This window comes from Leptodactylus fuscus, chromosome 10 (assembly GCF_031893055.1).
Source record: "Leptodactylus fuscus isolate aLepFus1 chromosome 10, aLepFus1.hap2, whole genome shotgun sequence".
In the NCBI taxonomy this organism is placed as follows: Eukaryota; Metazoa; Chordata; class Amphibia; order Anura; family Leptodactylidae; genus Leptodactylus; species Leptodactylus fuscus.
Genome location: NC_134274.1, coordinates 26810255 through 26829305, shown reverse-complemented (window position 1 = coordinate 26829305; position 19051 = coordinate 26810255). Strand labels below are relative to the sequence as shown.

Genomic DNA, 19051 nt, shown 5'->3' with positions numbered 1-19051 from the left:
AGGGGGAAGGAGAAGCACCCAGGACAAAAGAGGAGTAACTAGGGGGAAGAAGAAGTACTCAGGACAAAGGAGGAGTAACTAGGGGGAAGGATAAGCACCCAGGAAAAAGGAGGAGCACCTAGGGGGAAGGAGGAGCACCTAAGGGGAAGGAGGAACAGCTAGGGGGAAGGAGAAGCACCTAGGACAAAGGAGGGGTAACTAGGGAGAAGGAAGAGCACCTAGGGGGAAGGAGGAGCACCTAAAGGGAAGGAGGAACAGCTATGGGGAAGGAGTGTCCGACCTGGCAAAACAGGAAATGTAGTTTTTTAGGGTGAGGCTGAAATTACAGTCATGTCCTAATAAAAGAGGAAATATAATGAAAACCATTGTGCATATATGGTACATCTAGTTAGGTAAAAATGTAATTTTGCTCTGAACAGCATCTACTTATAGATTTATATATAAAATATATGCTTTGGATAGTTTTTTTACAAGTCAAAAACTCTATGTCTAATGTGGGCCCCTGCTTGGGCTAATTCTATTGTCTTACATTTTCCAGTTTTTTTAATCTAATAAGAAATAGTTCTTTTGGGCTGTTATTTAAGGCCAGGAAATAAAGAATGAGGAAGTGGCCATTTTATTATAGACTTAACATTTCTAATTGCTACTGTGTCCACATAGTCTTTTATCATGTCTTTCTCAGGAATTACAGTCAAACCTATTCTGTTTTATTAATCTTCTTACTGCTAGGGTTACTTTTAAAGAGAATATTATCTGAAAATATCCTATTGCTTATTGGTTTAGGCAATTAAAGGGAAAGTGTCGCCAGTAAATGAGCTATTGCTTTAAACACATTTTTATAGTAAACATCTTGTAAGACTTTTTGGCAATGTTATTGTTAATTTTTCATGTTATTATCAGTATTTTAAAAAAATCCTATAAATCTTGTAATTCCAGCTCTTGCCACTAAGCTTAAAATAATTTGTGACTCCCTGGAGATGGATCGTGGTCCATCAACACTATGGTTTGAAGCATACTCTATTGACTTCTATGGGGGAGTTTTCTAGGCATGCTCTGTGACCCTAGGACTGTCATTGTTGGCAACTGCCCCGTCTGACAGGATCGGAAGCCCTTTTGACGGCTGATCGCATATTTTAAGCATGATGAAAGATGACGATTGTCAGCAACATGTCGCCCCATGTATTCTGAGCGTTGCTGTCAATAATCCCTGCAGCCAAATGGGGTTAATCCCCCATTTACTTTTCTTTGGCCTGTGTTACGAGACCAATACAAATGAGTGACGACCAACAGGTTTCTCATTGATCAACTGCATTTGATGTAGCTGTCTAATACAGCTGTTATAAGAATCTTTTCTGCTGTGGAAATGGACATTTGATGACCTGATGGTCAGTGCTCTTTATGGATTACTCTATGGGAGAGATTGGCATGAAAAGGTCGTTAACTTTTGTCAAAATCTGATTTCTTCTTACAAATTTGAGTCTTGTTTCACTTTTTCAAAGTCCCCTTCTACTCGCCACTTTCCTGAAAAGGGGTATCCGTGGGGCCACCCAGCGTGACACAGTTCTGATCTTTTATGCTAGTGAATTTCAGTAGACACATGGCCAGTGCCAGAAGGTGCGTCTGATTTATTAGGAACCATGTACCTCTTTGTAAATCATTTGGACCCTCCCCCAGTACTAGGAATGTGAAAACTGACATTACAAATGGTAGTCTTTATAAATCTGTCCCATTATTAAATGTCCATTCATTGGTCTCACACTATAATGCTCCAATGGACTGGATTATTTTGTATTTATACTATGTGATTATATGTAATATATATATATATATATATATATATATATATATATATATATATATATATATATATTACATAAATACAAAATATTCTAGCCCATTGGAGCATTATATATTATATGTCTATTTTATATTATATGTATTAATAATATAATAAAAATAGTATTATATATGTAATTGTATATACTATATGATTATTATACTTTTTAATTATTTTTCGTCATATTTTTACAAGAATAGGTAGAGGAGGGAAGTTTGAGTGTTCTCTTACTACACAATGTATCCATTATGATTCATGAATCCTTGTACGTTCCTACATTGCCTCTTAACAGTATTCAGTCACATATTTTTAAGCACCATCACCCAACTAAAATGATTTAGTGTCACTTGCCTTCATAGCAATATAATAACATCACTTCCCCATTGAGCATTCTTTAAACTATAAAGAATATTCTGGTTACCCAGCAGACTAAAATTTCAGACATCTATGAAGCTTTAGGATACTGTGCATATTTTTCTCCATTCCCTGAACATTGTATAGAGATCAAAAATATCAAAGCATTTTTCCACCTTTACAGAAAATCAAAAAGTCAAGTTATAAGGCATGTGATTATATTCTGCAGCATCGGTGTGATCTATAACCAGGCCCATTCATATGCATAGGTATTACTAAGACAGTTGGAATGAAAGTATTAGGGCACGTGCACACAAGTGTAAGTGTCCCGCTCCCTATAACCTCTCAGTGTGGTGGATTTCATAAACACACCACATAAAAAAATTCTGCCCTGCCAATGTATTCTCGCCTTGTAACCTCTCTGAGACTGACCCAAGCAGCAAAAACAGTAAGGGGCACGCAACACAACAGTCCTATTATTCTTTTTTTTTTCTTTTTGAACATATTAGTATGCATATTTTTGTTGATGTTGTAAGTTATGATATAGAAGTGTTGAGGTACCAGGTCCTTGAAATGTCAAATTAATTTCTGTTGTATGTTTTTATTAAAATTCTTGACATTTTTTGTCTTCTGCAGCTATTATGTATCACAGTTCATTGCAGACTGCAGAATGCCGCTTACAAGCTCAACCCCTTCTCCATTGGTGAATGATCTTCTAAGCATATTGTTGACTTTTTGATTAGATCATATATTGGCTAAGAAGCTCATTCATAACAGGAGAGAGGGGCCGGACACCCCACCCCAAGACAAGGCAGTCAGTCCAATTTGTTAGTGAGCACCACTTTGCAGCTTGCTATGTAGTGTGATGCATATAGAAGCTGCTGAAGTCATATGGTGATAAAAAATAAAGGGGCAACACGGTGGCTCAGTGGTTAGCACTGCAGCCTTACAGCTCTGGAGTCCTGGGTTCGGATCCTACCAAGGACAACATCTGCAAGGAGTTTGTATGTTCTCCCCGTGTTTGCGTGGATTTCCTCCCATACTCCAAAGACATACTGATAGGGAAAATGTACACTGTGAGCTATAAATATATATATATATATATATATATATATATATATATATATATATATATATATATATATATATATATATAAATGTACATTGTGAGCCCCTATATAGAGCTCACAATCTACATTTAAAAAAATTAATTAATTAAAACGTAGAAAAAAATGACTTTTTTTTGCTAAAATATATAAATTTCAATCCCTTGAAGGTCAATAGCCTTTACATTTCTCTGCTTGTCATGAGTGGGGAGGTTTCATATACTCATTATAAGCTTTATATATTTAGTTATGGACGCCTACCAGTCTGAGCATTGTGTGTATATCATTATTCTCTATCATTCGTGTAACTGAATGGTATTCCACTAAACCTCTTTATTGCCTGCCTGCTATTCCATGATATTGTCCATACCCCATTACCTATTAATAAATAGCAGTAATCATTCTGTACATATTATTTCCTTACAGTCTTGTTTAGAGACTGTTCTGCACATTGGACATCTGCAATATAACTTAAGAGCAGAGACACTAAATACCTCAGATCTTAACTTGTTAATGTGTTTAAGAAATTTTCAATTCGGAATGTCTGTAAAGTAAACATCTCGTTCTAACAGGACTGGTGTAACCTTATTTCCTGTACACTTCTACATACTGAAAGCCCTGAAGGGATTATTTAATGTAATATAGAATGGTGATTGTTGTAGCACATTCATCTGGCGAGTAACAGCGCTGGAGCCAGGCCAGGAAAATATAGCTTTATTACACACACTGACATTTAGATTTATTTGTTTTTTCCTCTGTTTCGTTGATTTTCGCAGCGAATTTCTACATTTCGTTTTTTTTTTTTTTTCATAAGAGTGGGGAGCGGTCTGTACCAGCTGACTTACAGTACTAACCATTTCTCAAAATAACCACAGCAGCACAATAATGTTGTGTCCTTTTACGTCACTGCATGTTTTTATTTTACGGTCTGCAGCGAGTTCAGTTAAGATCCTTAGAAGATTCTGCACTGGGTCTTTCTCCTTCTTAAGTCTGTGGTTCCCACACCATTACCTCGTGTAAACTCAGATCGAAACTCCTTGATCCGGAGTGCATGTATCTGCGCTCTGTGTCATTTGTATGTATTCTTATCTTTGCAGTTACAGAAAAGCCTACACGCGTGGTGTTTTTGTTTTACCAAGTAAAAAAAAAAAAAAAATTGGGGAATTTTTTTACTTTCCTGCTCCGATAACATAGATGAAGTGGTGTTAATGAATTTTCATTTTCACTTCCTGATAATTTAAGGCATGTTTTCTCCGGCTATGCCAAAGGCAGTTTGTTCACGCTTTCTATTTAAAAGGAGTTTTTAGAAAGAAAATATCATTTTATTGTAAAATCTCAGCCATGCAAAGATATACTTTGGGTAAGTGAAGTGCTAAGCAAGTAAAGCACCAAAAGTGCAAAAGTACAAAACATGTGGGAAGACACAAAACAACCTAATGTACGATGTAACAAACAGATAAGGCTTACCACACTCTTATGCCCTGTTCACATCTGCTTTTGTATTCCGTCCGGGGAGAGTCCGCATGGAGACCCCCTGAACAGAATACAAATGCAATTGTAAAAGCAAACGGACCCCATAGACTATAGTGGGGTCCGTGTGCTTTCCGCGCGATCTACACATGAGTCATGCGGACAGGAAAGTAGATAGTGCGGTACTTTCCTGTCCGCATGTTCTGTGCGGAGATCGCGTGGAGAGCACACGGACCCTACTATAGTCTATGGGGATGCGTGTGCTTGCCAATTCGTTCAGTAGTCTGTTCGGTAGGGTCTCCATGCAGACTCCACCGAACGGATTACCGACACAGATGTGAACCAGGCCTAAGAGACACAAATAACATACTCCGTTTTGAAAGAATTAAATTCCTCCAATTCTAAAACAATTTTTTTTTTTTTTGTAAAGAAATAGTACAGAGGATAATAAGTGACTTAGTAATATATCTTGTTAAGGAAATATGTTTCCTTTTCAACTTAATCAAAATGAATTACATTTTACATAAAAGTCTATAGAGAGGGGAGGAAATGATGGCGGCTGCTGCAAAGGACACACAAATAACTGCAGTGGCTAAACTGTTGCACAACTCTGTGTAAGCTCTATCACTGCTATAGCTTCAAGATAAGAATTGCACAGATTGAGGCCCACACAGCCCCCCCTCTCCATAGAATTCTGTGTGCGAGTTGGATATGGATACAAATTCAACACAAATAAACAGTCTGAGTGAAGGTGAAAAGGAGGAGAGTAGGCTGATAAGTGGAGAAGGAAACAGGTTACTCCAAAAAGAATCTTGCATGATTCGTTGTCCCCTACAAGTAATGCCTCATGAAGGCACACCCCACTAATATAGACCCCTAGGGACAGAAGTGCCGTGCCATGCGAGAGGCCATAGAAGTTATTCATTCCACTTTAATAAGAATATGTTTATCCATAGACATAAAGTATAATAGGCATGAAAATCCTCATGAGCCCCAGAATCCGCCCTTTAAGATGGATATGACAATTAGCTGTAGATTTTTGGCACTTTTTACTCAGTAAAATCTCAACGGGGAAGAAGGTCTTCTAGGAAGTCATCGGCTAGTCACATTAAAATCCTTGAAATAAGAAGATGAAACTATAAGTTCTTTGCTCGCAGTATTTTTCTATTCTAAAGTATCAACTAGTTTTATACAGCAGAATATCCATTGCCAAAAAGGAGTTGATAAATTTAGAATTCAGTATTTTTTTAATTTTTTTTTTCAGTTCCCATTTACTGGAAATAAATTCTCTTCTACGTTTCCCTGCTGTCGTGGTTGCAGAATGTTTAGCTTTACCCATTTTTAGGAAATCACCCGTCTATAAAGCCTGCTTGTGCCCTTGACACACTGGGCAAGCTCGCTGCTCTTGGCAGGGTTGTGGTCACACTTGGAAATAGGTCCCAGACTTTCCTGCAGCGCCTGTGACTCTCTGGGAAGATTGCACATCATTTTTGGAGGTGGGAAGAAGGAAACCAGGATGTAAATTGAGATGCAAGTAAAATACTTTCATCATCTTAAAGAAGTGATTAATTTTCTAGCAGATCTGTTCCCTGCGAAGAGCTTTGTGCTCTTTATAGAAGTCATTTCCTCCTTTTGTTATGATTAAATGTCTGTTTGCAGAAACTGTTTCTTAAGAATTACATTGGCCAATCCCTGAATTAAAAAAATAGACTCTGTGTGTGTGTGTATGTGTGTGAAGAAATGTTAGGGAGGAAGAGGAGGGGGGCGATGCATAAATTTATATTGATCTGCATTGTGGTTGGAGAACACTTGGTGGAAAATGCAGTGACATTAACATCTTAAGATAAGCATCAGCAAGCTAGATAAGTGAAGGTTTGTTTTCCTTTCTGTAAAAGCTGTTGCAGTGAACCCACAAGTATAATCTAAAATTGTTTTTTAATCCACTTTTTTTGCATGCAAATCGGAGATATTATTTCAGCAATTTGATAGCTTGAAGAGTTTTATTTTTTGCATCGTGTCTGTCTCGCTTTACCAAATTAAAGCGTGAATTGTTATTGTATCCACTGTTGCAACACAAACGTTTGTCCATTATTTGATTTAATTTACATTGTTGATAGGGTGCCAATGGTTTGCACAATAGGGCAGATTTATGAATTCTGTGTAATGTTCAGCCAGTGTAAAGTATAGCCCAGGCAGTCTAAAGAGGTGGCAAATTTATCAAAGTAGCTTACTCTTGCACTGTATACCACCTATTGGCTACCACCACTGTATACCACCTATTGGTGGACTTACTGTGCAATATTGATGTACAATGGGGCATTTTTAGCCACATGCTGTCTACACTAAATGACACCCTTTCCCTTTTAAGCCATTGCCGAACAAGGTGATATTCAAGGGGGTGCTGCTGAACTTGTTCCTCACACCATGTCTGTGATTGTTCCGGAATCTCAGCAGCTGGCTGGGTTGCCATATAATTAGTGTGTTGTTGGTTCAATGAGCCACCTGCTTTAGCATTTCAGCCCCTCTCATGCTGGCCTGTCGCTGAACTTGTTCCTTGCACCGAACCTGTGATCATTCCAAATCTCCTCAGCTCACTGGGACACCATATAATGAGTGTGTTGTTGGGGCTGATGATCCCCCTCAGCTCCGTTTCAGGAGAACTCTGTTGACTTCTGTCTTCCTACATATGTCTCGTTGTTTTAGAATTTTGCAACAAATTAGATTTTCTTTTTCCCACCAAACTGCCAATTTGGATTAAAGGTGTTTTCCCATGTCAGCACTGCATGGATCAAATCAGATAATATGCAAATACTTGTATACAATGGACTGAGGGTTAGTTGTGTGTTGACACAGAGAGATAACAGCCCTGGCTTTATCAGCCTGCTGCTGAGAGCTGTTTAATATAGTACGTGAACATAAATTCATAACAGTCCAGAAGCCTATGTATTAATTGAGGTTACAAACAATCTATGTGCCAAATTTCATCCAAATCCATTCAGCCATTTTTGTGTGATTGAGTAACAAACATCCAAACCCACAAACTTTCATATTTATAATGTTAGTAGGATTAACCAATATAACCAAAGAAGGAATCAAAAAACTGCAACGAACTTTCCTACATCTGAAATTGTATTTTGCTTATCTGCAAATGTCACCAGCTGTTTAAAGCCTTTTTTTCCCCCCTTTGGTTGCTATGAACACTAAGAAAGTAAAAAGCTTAGAGAATGGAATGTCTAATGCAATAAACTAACTCAAGGCAACATAAATCACTTCAAGAGAACTTTGTATTGACACCATATTGCTTAAATACACTTTAAACAAGGTGTTTAGTTTCCTAACTCAAGCAAATTAATTCTTGTTCCTACAAATACCTGGCCGTTTCTTTTGAAAAGAACGAAGACGTATTGTTTCGTCCAGCATTTCTAATGCATCTCAAGGATCTTTAGTGCTGAAATCATTAAATGTTTGTTTCGATTGGCATCCAAATGCATTCGCACTAATACGATTAAGAGAACCAAAGGGCAAAATATTTGGCAGATTTTGTCGTTGAGGTAATTAGGTACAGGAAGGAACATGCATACTTTTTCCATTTAGCTTCAAAGAATCTTTGTGCTCATGACCTATGTGAGGTTCTATCGCTACATATGGGGAAGCAAACTTCTCGAAAATAGCAATTTTATTATAAACCTATCCATCAGTCTTTGATATGTATGACTACAAGTATGTGCTAATACAGAGATGTACTACTGTTGGACATCTTGTGTTTTTTGTTTTGAAATTATTCCGTTATTCAATTTTGTTTTATTTTTTTCTTCACTGTAAACATTGCCAGAGATTTCGTGTCCAGAAGTGACATGCTTGCACAATCATTTAAAGTGTTCCTTTTTGGAAAAACCTTGTTTTTTCATTAAAATTGAGCAATAATGTAAACAAATCACATGATGTCCAGTTGCTATTTTGTCACTAGCATTGCTCACCAAACCTTCAACCTGCGTACGGTTCTATTTTATAATTATGTAAGGGATGAAACAAAAAAAAAACCCACCATATCCAGATATTGGCTGCAATTCTGAAAACACCCTTTTTCCTTCGTTTTTGTGCATTTTGTGGACACTATTTTAGGTATGACCTCTGATGTTTTTAGGTATTTTCCCCCCATAGGTTTCTTTATAGGGAAAAAAAAACACAAAAATTCGACACAATGTCAATCAATGGGTGGTATAAACTTAGAATAAACAGTCGAAAGATGCACCATATTTATTATTCAGCATTAGACACTGTCAATCCGGCATGTTCTAAGTTTGCATTGTCTAAAAATTAGATATAAGAATTAATAAATATTTCCTAATATGTGGGAAGAAAACCAAATTCATTGTGATGCCTTATAGAACTAGAATACTAAGTTTAGTTGCATCAACTAAACTGCGGCCCAAAGTATCAGACAGGACTCCTAAGGTGAAAAGACTTCTGAGATTTATAGAGCATATAATAGCGTGTGTGTGTGAGGGGCTTATTGAGGAGCATATAATACTGTGTGTGTGTGGCGTACTGAGGAGCATATAATACTGTGTTGGGGCGTACTGAGGAGCATATAATACTATGTGTGAGCGGGGTGTTCTGAGAAGCATACAGTACTGTGTGGTGGGGAATACTGAGGAGCATATAATACTGTGGTGGGGGTGTACTGAGGAGCAGATAATACTTTGTGTGAAGGGGTGTACTGAGAAGCCTATAATACATTGTAGGAGGGGGCATACTGAGGAGCATATAATACTGTGTGGGAGGTGTACTGTGGAGCATATAATACTGTGGGGAGCCTGCTGTGGAGCATGTAATCTTACTTTTTTTTTAAAACTATATTTTGGCCCCCTGTTTGAAAAGTTTGAGGACCCCTGTATTACAGCATGAGTGTAAACCATCTCATATGTACAGCGCCATGAAATTAATGGTGCTCTAAAATAAATTATAATATTATTATTGTAATAATAATTTTTCATGACAAGAAGACTGCATAGTACGCTGAATAGCTCGGAAGCAATTTCTTCTTCCCATGTACAAATAAATAGATCAAGTTCAACTTTTTTTCTAAATTATAACCAGGGTTTATCCCAGGGATGGTGAGAATATTCTATTCTGAAAACCACAGATGTTTTTTAAGACATTAAACTTACATTTATTTTTCTGGTTACTTCTGCAAGATATACTAAATTACTTTGGCATCTTTTCCCCACTAATTACAAGTTTTGGTTGAGAGTTATTTTTTTGTACGTTTAGTTTTAAACTGTGTATAAACTGGACACCTGTTTTTCCCTGCAGATGCAAGTTCAGGAGCCTTTAGGCAATTGTAAGAGTCTGTCTGGAAAAATAATACCTTCCATACAACAGACTGGATCTGAATGTAAATGTAAATAATTCATGGTTTTGTGTGCGCATGTAAACCCAGTGTGTGTGATAGATGGGCGGTGGAAGGTTCTTTAGAAAAGGTTTGTGCTTAAATATTTGCATGCAGGAAAAATGCTCTTGAAAATACTCATTTAAGGTGTACCCATTGCTTAAATACACAATGGAGACAGTCACTTGGCTGGCTAAACTAATAATATTCATAGGAAAGAAGTCTGTGATCAAAAACATATGGTGGGAATATAAGATTACTGTTCAATCTGAATATCTTTTGTTTTTATGACTCCAACAATTAATATGGCTGTTGAATTTGTGAAGTCAGTCTACACTGGTCGAGCCACTCGGAAAGTAAGAATTGCTTAAAAAAAAGTTCCATAGCATTTCCCAACTACAAAGAATTTAGAGAACCTGTCTATTCTCTGGAGGACCTGTCCTGTCCTATTCTCTGGAGGACCTATTCTATTCTAGTCTCTGGAGGACCTGTCCTGTTCTAGTCTCTGGAGGACCTGTCCTGTCCTATTCTCTAGAGGACCTGTTCTGTTCTAGTCTCTGGAGGACCTGTACTGCTCTAGTCTCTGGAGGACCTGTCCTGTTCTAGTCTCTGGAGGACCTGTCCTGTTCTAGTCTCGAACGGAAAGCTGAATGCTATTGTGAACCTAGCATAAGTGACGCAGCAGTGACCCACTTATCATTAACCCTTCAAGCAGATAGGGATTGGCCTAAGCAGTATAATTACTTTAATGCTAAACTGTAACGGTATAGTCCAAGAAAAACTTGAGGGGAATTTATTAAGTATTCATTCATTCCACTACTGGCACAAGATGTGGCTGAGTTATTAAGAGGTTCCAACACATGTGCGTAGATTTTGGGTATATCTGATCTAGTAAATCTGTTGGGCTGAGGCTGAGTGGTGAGCACTTAAGAAATTGGAGAATGTGGTGCATTTTTGGTGCTGTTTTTTTTTGCCACAGGTTGCCATGAACCAAAAATGCACCAATTTTGTGCCAGAGGTGGCACTCAGAGCCCTCTCTGTGGGCACCCATCTGTGGAACAGATTATACTGTAAAGGGCCGCTGTGGAGCAAACTGTACTGTGTGTGGAGCAGATTGTATTGTGCAAGGGCCACCGTGGAGCAGATTGTACTGTGTGGGGGCCTGTGTGAAGCAGACTGGACTGTGTGAGGGCCACTCTGCGGCAGATTGGACTGAGTAGGGACCCTTCACTATTTATATCACACAGTATATGTTTTATAGCAGACATAATAACATTGCACAGTCACTATAAAACAGGTCTGTGCGATGTAAATAGTGAACATTAAAGTTCAAAGTTATACCAAATGCAATACAAAGTTGTACTATTGAAAGCTCTGTTAAGACCTATTCACACAAACATTTTTTCGGGTCCCTAATTGTCCGCAATTGTGGATCCGCACAGTATTAAGGTTAAATTGCTGTGTAGGCACTTAGTGATAAATTAGTGGGTTATGGGTTGCAGTTTGGGCACTCGGTCTCAAAAGGCTCTCCATCACTGTTATAGGTTATTGGGTGTCCCTATGTTTTAATCCAAAGTATAGATGATATCACTTTACTGCTGGAATACATCTTTAACTGGTGCATATGTCTATTATATTTTCTGGTATTCAACAAAAGAGTCTTAAGTTTCTGTGTTTCATCATACATTGTGGAAGAAAATAGCACATTCACTTTAAAATTATGATAGTTATGTGAAAAATGTTTCTGGCATGAACCACAAATGAGCAAATACAGGATTCTTGTACCAATTCCTTCACTTGAAAAAAATCTAGAAAATGAGCGATCGTTTGTTGTCAGTATATAAAGCTGACGGAGTCTTGGGGCCAGTGAGGAGGGGTTCGTTTCATTGGGTTAGGATTGGGTAGTCATTTTTACAAACCAAGAACAGAATCTCCTGGACTCTTCTAATAAGTTGTCTAAGACGACCAACAGAATTTGGAATTTGATTAAGTATTTTTGGAAGTACTTACAAATTGTTTTGTCACTTAAATGTATGTAATAGGAATAGTTTGCATTATTTAAAAAAATAAATATATTTAGCAAATTCGTTAATTTTTTATTTTTTTTTACACCTGCGTCAACTAGGTCTGTGATTTGTCGATACTGAACACTTAAGGCTCGGTTTGTTTTTTTTGACCAAACTGACGAAAAACTGACATATTAAACTTTCCGTCAGCTTTTGATTTTTTTTATATGGTGGGGGGGGGGGGGACGCGCAGCGTGAACTCAAGAGTTAAAGAAAAGTGCCAGCGGCTTTCGAAATACTTCCTCAATAGGCTGTAATTTTTTGAACATGGATTTCGACTAAAAATATGTCCCTGTGGTGTAACTAGTGGCTATTTTTTCACCATGTTTTGGATGGCATTGCAAAATGATATATAGTCACTATATCTGAAGAAGTACATTAGTGACATTCCATTCCCAGTACTATATAGTTTATTAACATTGCTGCCATTGTCTGACCACTACTTCTAGGTTCCAATATAATTATAAAAATACCGACTACCAAGCCATGCATGCAACTCAGCTCAGTGTCATCTTAGTATGTACTTTGAGTTTCGTTGTTCCTAGGAAGTGGTGCTGATGACAGAGGGGGACTGAAGAGGTACACTGGGGTACAGGGGTTTTTCATTCTGTAGTTGGACAAGTTGTTGCAAAACTTCATCTCCCATTTGAGTACAGGTTACGGCTGGGGCCAGTGATGACCTAAGGATAAATGAAACATCATCAAGAATCAGAAGTACTGTCCACAGGACAGGTCATCAGTATCAGATCAGTTGGGGTCTGACACCCAGACCCCATCCTGATCAGCCACTGGAAGCTATATACTAGGTATAAGGCCAGAAACAGCCCTGCTCCTATTTAAGAGAATGAGACCAGAACTGCAGTGTGAGGACTGGAAAATGTACACAGTGTATAGGACTCCGTACACTGTAGCAGAAGTGCCTGGATCTACAACCCTGGTTCCATTCACTTGAAAAGCTGACTAGCATGATGTTGGACCCTGACCGATCTGATACTGGGGACCTATGTTGCGGTCTCCAGTATCCCTCTGTCTTTAGAACCTGGACAACCTTTTTAAATGGATTCAATCATTAAAATGGTATGTTTTTCTCCCTAACACGTAGGAATAGCCTAAAGAAAGGCTATTCTTCTCCTACTTTTAGAAGTCTTCTACGCTTCTCCGTTCTGTAGATATCCCGATTTTCTTCAGTATGCTAATGAGTTTTCTCGCAGCACTGAAGGCAGTCCCCCAATGGTACGCATGTGCAGCCGATTCTGCTCAATGACAGAGTCTACTACGCATATATGCCATTTAAAGCCAAAAGAAGGCATCAGAAGAAGATGTCGCGGAGAGGGCTTGCCAGAAGAAGACAGATGCCGTCGCTGGAGAGTTTTCTCACAGCACTGGTGACGCCCCCAGTGCTGTTTGAGAGCTGGAGACCGCCCCCGGTGCTGCGAGAGAACTCATTAGCATACTGAAGAAAACTGGGATATCTACGGAACGGCGGTGCACAGAAGACTTCTAAAGGTAGGAGAAGAATAGCCTTTCTTAAGTGTATTCTTACATGTTAGGGAGAAAAAAAAATCCATTTTAATGATTGAATCCCTTTAAAGACCACTTCCAGCCTCAAGTAATTTGTTACGGAATCAGACAACGCCTTTAATTAGTTAATCTAGTGGAAATCTTATAAACCACTTATAAGTCACAGTTTGGGAAATAAAAGGTTGAAATCATTGATTTCATTCAGGACTAAATATATATCCTCTGAACGCTGTACTGTTCTGTACATTTACGTCATTTTTATTTCATATTTTTGGATTGTTACTAGGAATTCTGGAAAAGAGAACATTCTGTTTTCACGAATGAGCAATGTTTTTCAAGCTCTTTAAACATTAAATGGCAGTGCCAAGATGCAAAGTGAAATAAAAGACATTACTTCATTTCTTTCTGTTACCAGCTTTCACGGCAAACTACATCAAAAATCGCAATTGACTTTGAACTGGAAAACAAAATTCTATTTACACTTTTGTATTTGCTTCTTTGATAGAACATTGGACTTCTTCCCTATCTATTCTTCATACAGGCTTCCAAAAGAACCTTTTTTTATGTAATGGACGTTCTATGTAACACGACTGACTTCTATAACAATATGGGACACACATAATGGAGCAGAGAGAAGGCTTTTAGAGAAGTGCTACCGTCTGTATTGTCACCCTGCTTTCATGTGTTTGATTTTGTTTTGATAAAGTCTCCTATGGCTGTCTAACACCATGTTATCAAAGGAGTCATCCCTTTGTACATCCCACTGTTCCAGCTCTTCATCTTCTATAGTAAAGAGAAACTTTCCTTCCTTCTAAAGGAGTCCAAACACCTTCATTAACTGTCTGCTGAGCACTTGATAGGTCGGGAACTTTTCCTCCCAATCTTTCCCACATATACTTCCATGCTTAGTTTTGTCAAATGTGCACGTGTTTCAATATAGAGAGAGTACTGACTTAATCTAACAAAGGATTGGCCATGATATAATGCTATATGTTCAATCTTGCCTTCCCCCAACATCATATGGGGAGAGGTTTCCCCACACGAAAGATAGATGGCCGGTCCTGCTGAAGTCGTTGACTTTGGCTAAGACCTGGTTCACATCTGCATTTGGGTTTCAATTTGGTAAGTCTGCTTGAGGAATGGAAACCTATAAAAAAAGCAGCTACCTGAGGAAATACACAGACCCTATAGACTATAAGCAGCACTTTTCTCTCCACATACTTTGTACGGAAACCACACGCACACCATTATAATCTATGGGGTTCATGGGTTTCCTCCGGTTACTGCTTTTTTTACATATAGGTTTCTGTTCAGGAGGGTCCCCAAATGGAAACCCAAATGCAGATGTGAACTGGGTCTTTTTTTTTTCTTCTGTGTCATAAAAGTACCCATTTTTAAGACAATCAGTTAATATGATGATTATGTCCAATCTGCACGACTAGCTGCAACGGGATGGCATCCCGCTCCTGATTAGGCCCATATCAATGAGTGAGTCTCGTGCCACGGACACTGCAGTTGAGTCAGCCGTGGAATCCACAATGGAAGATAGGGTGTGTTGCTTCTTTTTCCTGCTAGCTGAAAAAAATCGCTAGCAAGGAGAAAAAGCGAGCGGCTCCCATTGAAATGCATGGCAGCCTTTTTTGCCGTTGGATTTTGATGTGGAATCCGGGTCAAAATCCGCCTGCAAAAACTCTATGTTAACAGATGGTTAGAGGAGTGATGGGTGCCCATTTGTTTGGATGGCAGCTACTCTGTGTGTATGGTCAGCCATAGAGATCCCATATTACTGATCGGTTGTCTCTTACTAGCACCTAAATACTTGTCCGTCAAGAGATTCATCATAATGTAAAGAGTGAAATCTCATACTTTCCCAAAAGATTGTAAAACAAGTGAATGCTGGGAAGTGACGTTAAGCACTGACATCCAACTTGGATTTAAGTAGAAATCTATAGAGTTGGCCACCTGGGACATGAGTGTCGGAAAGAAAGGTAGCACATGGGATCTTTAACAAGAAAACGAAGCAGATTTTTTTTTCACCCTGAGACCTAAACAATGCGAAGCTGTTACTGAAATCTCTGGAGGTATGCTTTATGTGTGATCTGAAAGGCATGATAACCAATAAGGAATGTTCTTGTTTAACTAGCCAGACACACATGCCATGAACAGGTGGCTTAGACAGCCTGGGTCATTTATGGGAATGGTCTAATCCTGTCATCCTTTTGTATTTAGAAAGTATCGGAAAGATGTTGTAACTGTACAAAGTACATTTGATAAGGATATGATTCACAATGGCGTATAATAGTTGATGCATGTCTACGTCTAACTTTTTTTTTCTGTACACATTGCCAAAATTTCATGACTCAAGTGCAGGATGAGAGGTTGGGTTCTGTCTTTTGAACATGAAGATGTCTTCTACTAGTACTGGGATAATAAAATAAACACTCATGGCGCTGGAACCAAAAAGGATTGACTGTTCCAACCTCTATTGTTTAGATGGTTAATCTGTTGCAACCACACCCAGGTTGTACATGAGGCTTGTTATGTAGTTTGATGATAATGACTATATGATTAGTGCTAGTATTATCGGTATAATTTATAGACAATAAGACATTTCCTATCAAAGGTTCCCAGTAAAAGAGAACCAGAGAATGAATTCCTTTTCATTTCCGTAACATTTTTCAATTAAGTGTAATATAATCACTTCCTAATGATAAATTCTTTCCTAGAGACCATTATGCGGAGTCCAAGATAGTTTAATAATAAGAAAACCACAACAAAAACTTTCAACGTTGAAAGGGAGTTTTGCCCACAACTGCTTTTCTGATTTGAGTAAGATGATACTTTTGTATGTACAGATGTGTCCTCCTTTACTTTTCCATTTAGCCGGACAAGTCTAGATATTTGTGAGAATAATAGCTTTTTCTGATATGCTCTCACAAAGTGACGTGCTGTCTGTCTTATGTTTTGGCTAGTCAGTTGCCTTATTGGAGAAACTGGAATATTCTTGATAATACATATGTGTCCACCATTACCTTAACTCGAATTCAGTTAAAGCTTTAGGCACATAGGGCAATCTAGACCAGAAAATCCGGATCATACATCGGCCATATTTCTTGATCTGAACCTATTCAGGAGATGGCCCATACTGTATATAGTACATTGGCCCATACTGTATATAATACAGTCATAGGCAAGCAGGAACTTCTAGCATCGTGAGATTACTATGATGCAGTCCCATCTCCTGACTAGGTTCAAACCTAGAAACATGGCCGTCATGCAACCAACTTTTTCATTCCAGACTGATTTTTCATCAAATTTAATTCAATACAGTATTGAGACATGGTAGAAAACCCTTACCAGGTTGCAACTTGCATCTTAACCACTAGGTGGCCATGTAAACATCTGTAGGATGGACATCCCGTGACAAAGTATCAAAAAAACAAATCCAAGGACATGTTCGGCCAAACTGAATGACAAGGACACTTCTGACGTACAGTATTATGTGTATCCTGCTACATGTAGTGCAAGGTTATTATCGGTCAGTCATGTAATCTTATCCATGTTCTTTCATTGCAGGAGAAGATGAAAATGAGGGAAACCTGATGGTGTTGAGTTACCCCCAATATTGCCGATACCGTTCCATTTTGAAACGTATCCAGGCCAAGCCTTCCTCGGTTTTGGCCGATCAGTTTGTTCAGGCGCTAGGAGGAATTCCCATCATCAACAAGAACACAAAGATCCTTTACTGTCGGGACACTTTTGACCACCCAACCCTTATAGATAATGAAAGCGTATGTGATGAATTTGGTAAGTCACTTTATGACAAATCACATCTTGCGTTTTCCTTACATGAATGTTCTGCACTGTGGTTTCTGTTCTTGGACAGAAATAATATTGAAAGTGATAGCAGTGTATTTATGGCAAAGGTTACGTGTCGTTTTAAGATTACAGGACTTTATTCTAAGTATTTGGTTCCATCATTGTCAACCAGTAGAAAATATGTGTACGCCCTCTGCTCTTCCCAATATTAATGGGAATGGGTCTATTGTGTTTTTTATGAAAAATAAAAATTGCTAATCTGGAAAATTCAGCATACCATGTGCCCACTGGATAATATAAGGTAGCACAATGTCCAATCCGTGTTCGACATACAGGACTTTGTGTCCGGTTAAAAAAAACGGCTTTGCTGTGGACAGGCAGAAGACGCACATGGGCAAACCCATTCAAGTGAATAGGTTTGAATACTGACTGCTGGGTTTCCGTCCCCTGTCCAGTTTCTCGGGGCAGAAGACGGAAACCTGCCGGATTGGCTAAACCGGAAACCGGGCGCAGGTGTGACGAGTGATTGGATGCAGAAATCACTTTACTGCTGTTGCAAAGTAAGCAAAGACAGGCAGGCACCATATTGGCAGTGCTGGAGCAGCGAGGGGTCAGGTTTTCATCACTTATTCCTTGCTCTTATACTTTTTTTTTTTCATTAATGGACAACTCGCGGAAGTCACTGCACAGCTGTATTCTGTTTGCACTTGGAACAGAGATTCTGTATCTGGGATAGAGGCCGCTGGAGTTGGTTTCTGTCACAATAGAGTTAGATTTGATTCACAAAAATATAGTCTGTATTTTTTTTTTTTTTACTACTGATAATTTTTCATGAATACAGTTCAGTGCGTACTACAGCGTTTCCCAAGCAGGAATCCTCCAAGCTGATCAGTAGGGGAGGGGAGGCAGCTGCTATAGGGCCTGCGGCCTACAAGCCTTACTTACAACACTTACATCTCTCTGATGTCTGTCCGTCTTCGTATAGTAAATCTCTCTGCTCTGTTTACTGAGATTTATGATACACAAGCTGTCAGACATCGATCATTAATGTTTTTCTAGCAAAAATAGGAGTCAGTATATAGTCAAATAAGGGAGGCTATTAGGCAAAAATGTAGCTAGGTTCACATCTGCGCTTGGGTGTCCGTTCTTCGGATCCACCCAAAAATTAGAAACCCAATCCGATTAAAAAGCGATTACCTGTGGAAACCTGCAAACCCCATAGACTATAATGAGGTCTACCTGGTGACCGCCCGAAAATTGTGGAGAGAAAAGTCCTGCGTTTTTCAAGCGGATTCATGGGCGAAATCCTTGTACGTAGAGCGAGCGCTGGTGTGAATCCAGCCTTACCCTGTTCAGCCTGTACTAGTGGTCTCTGTAGGCAGAGGTGAGCACACTTACAAATATCTAAAGCAAATGTATTATTGCACCATTACCCTGATCTTATTTGGAAGGGGCGCCCAATTCTGACTTTTGCTATGGTGCCCCA

General features: G+C 38.8%; 1 protein-coding gene across 1 annotated transcript in view; it reads left to right on the top strand.

Annotated features, from left to right (window-relative positions):
• Positions 1–19051, top strand: part of ARID5B (AT-rich interaction domain 5B) — a 226361-nt gene that overhangs the window by 72665 nt on the left and 134645 nt on the right. The window contains exon 4 of the mRNA XM_075257484.1: positions 17323–17553. Coding sequence (XP_075113585.1) covers positions 17323–17553 — 231 coding nt within the window. The remainder of the gene's footprint in view (positions 1–17322; positions 17554–19051) is intronic.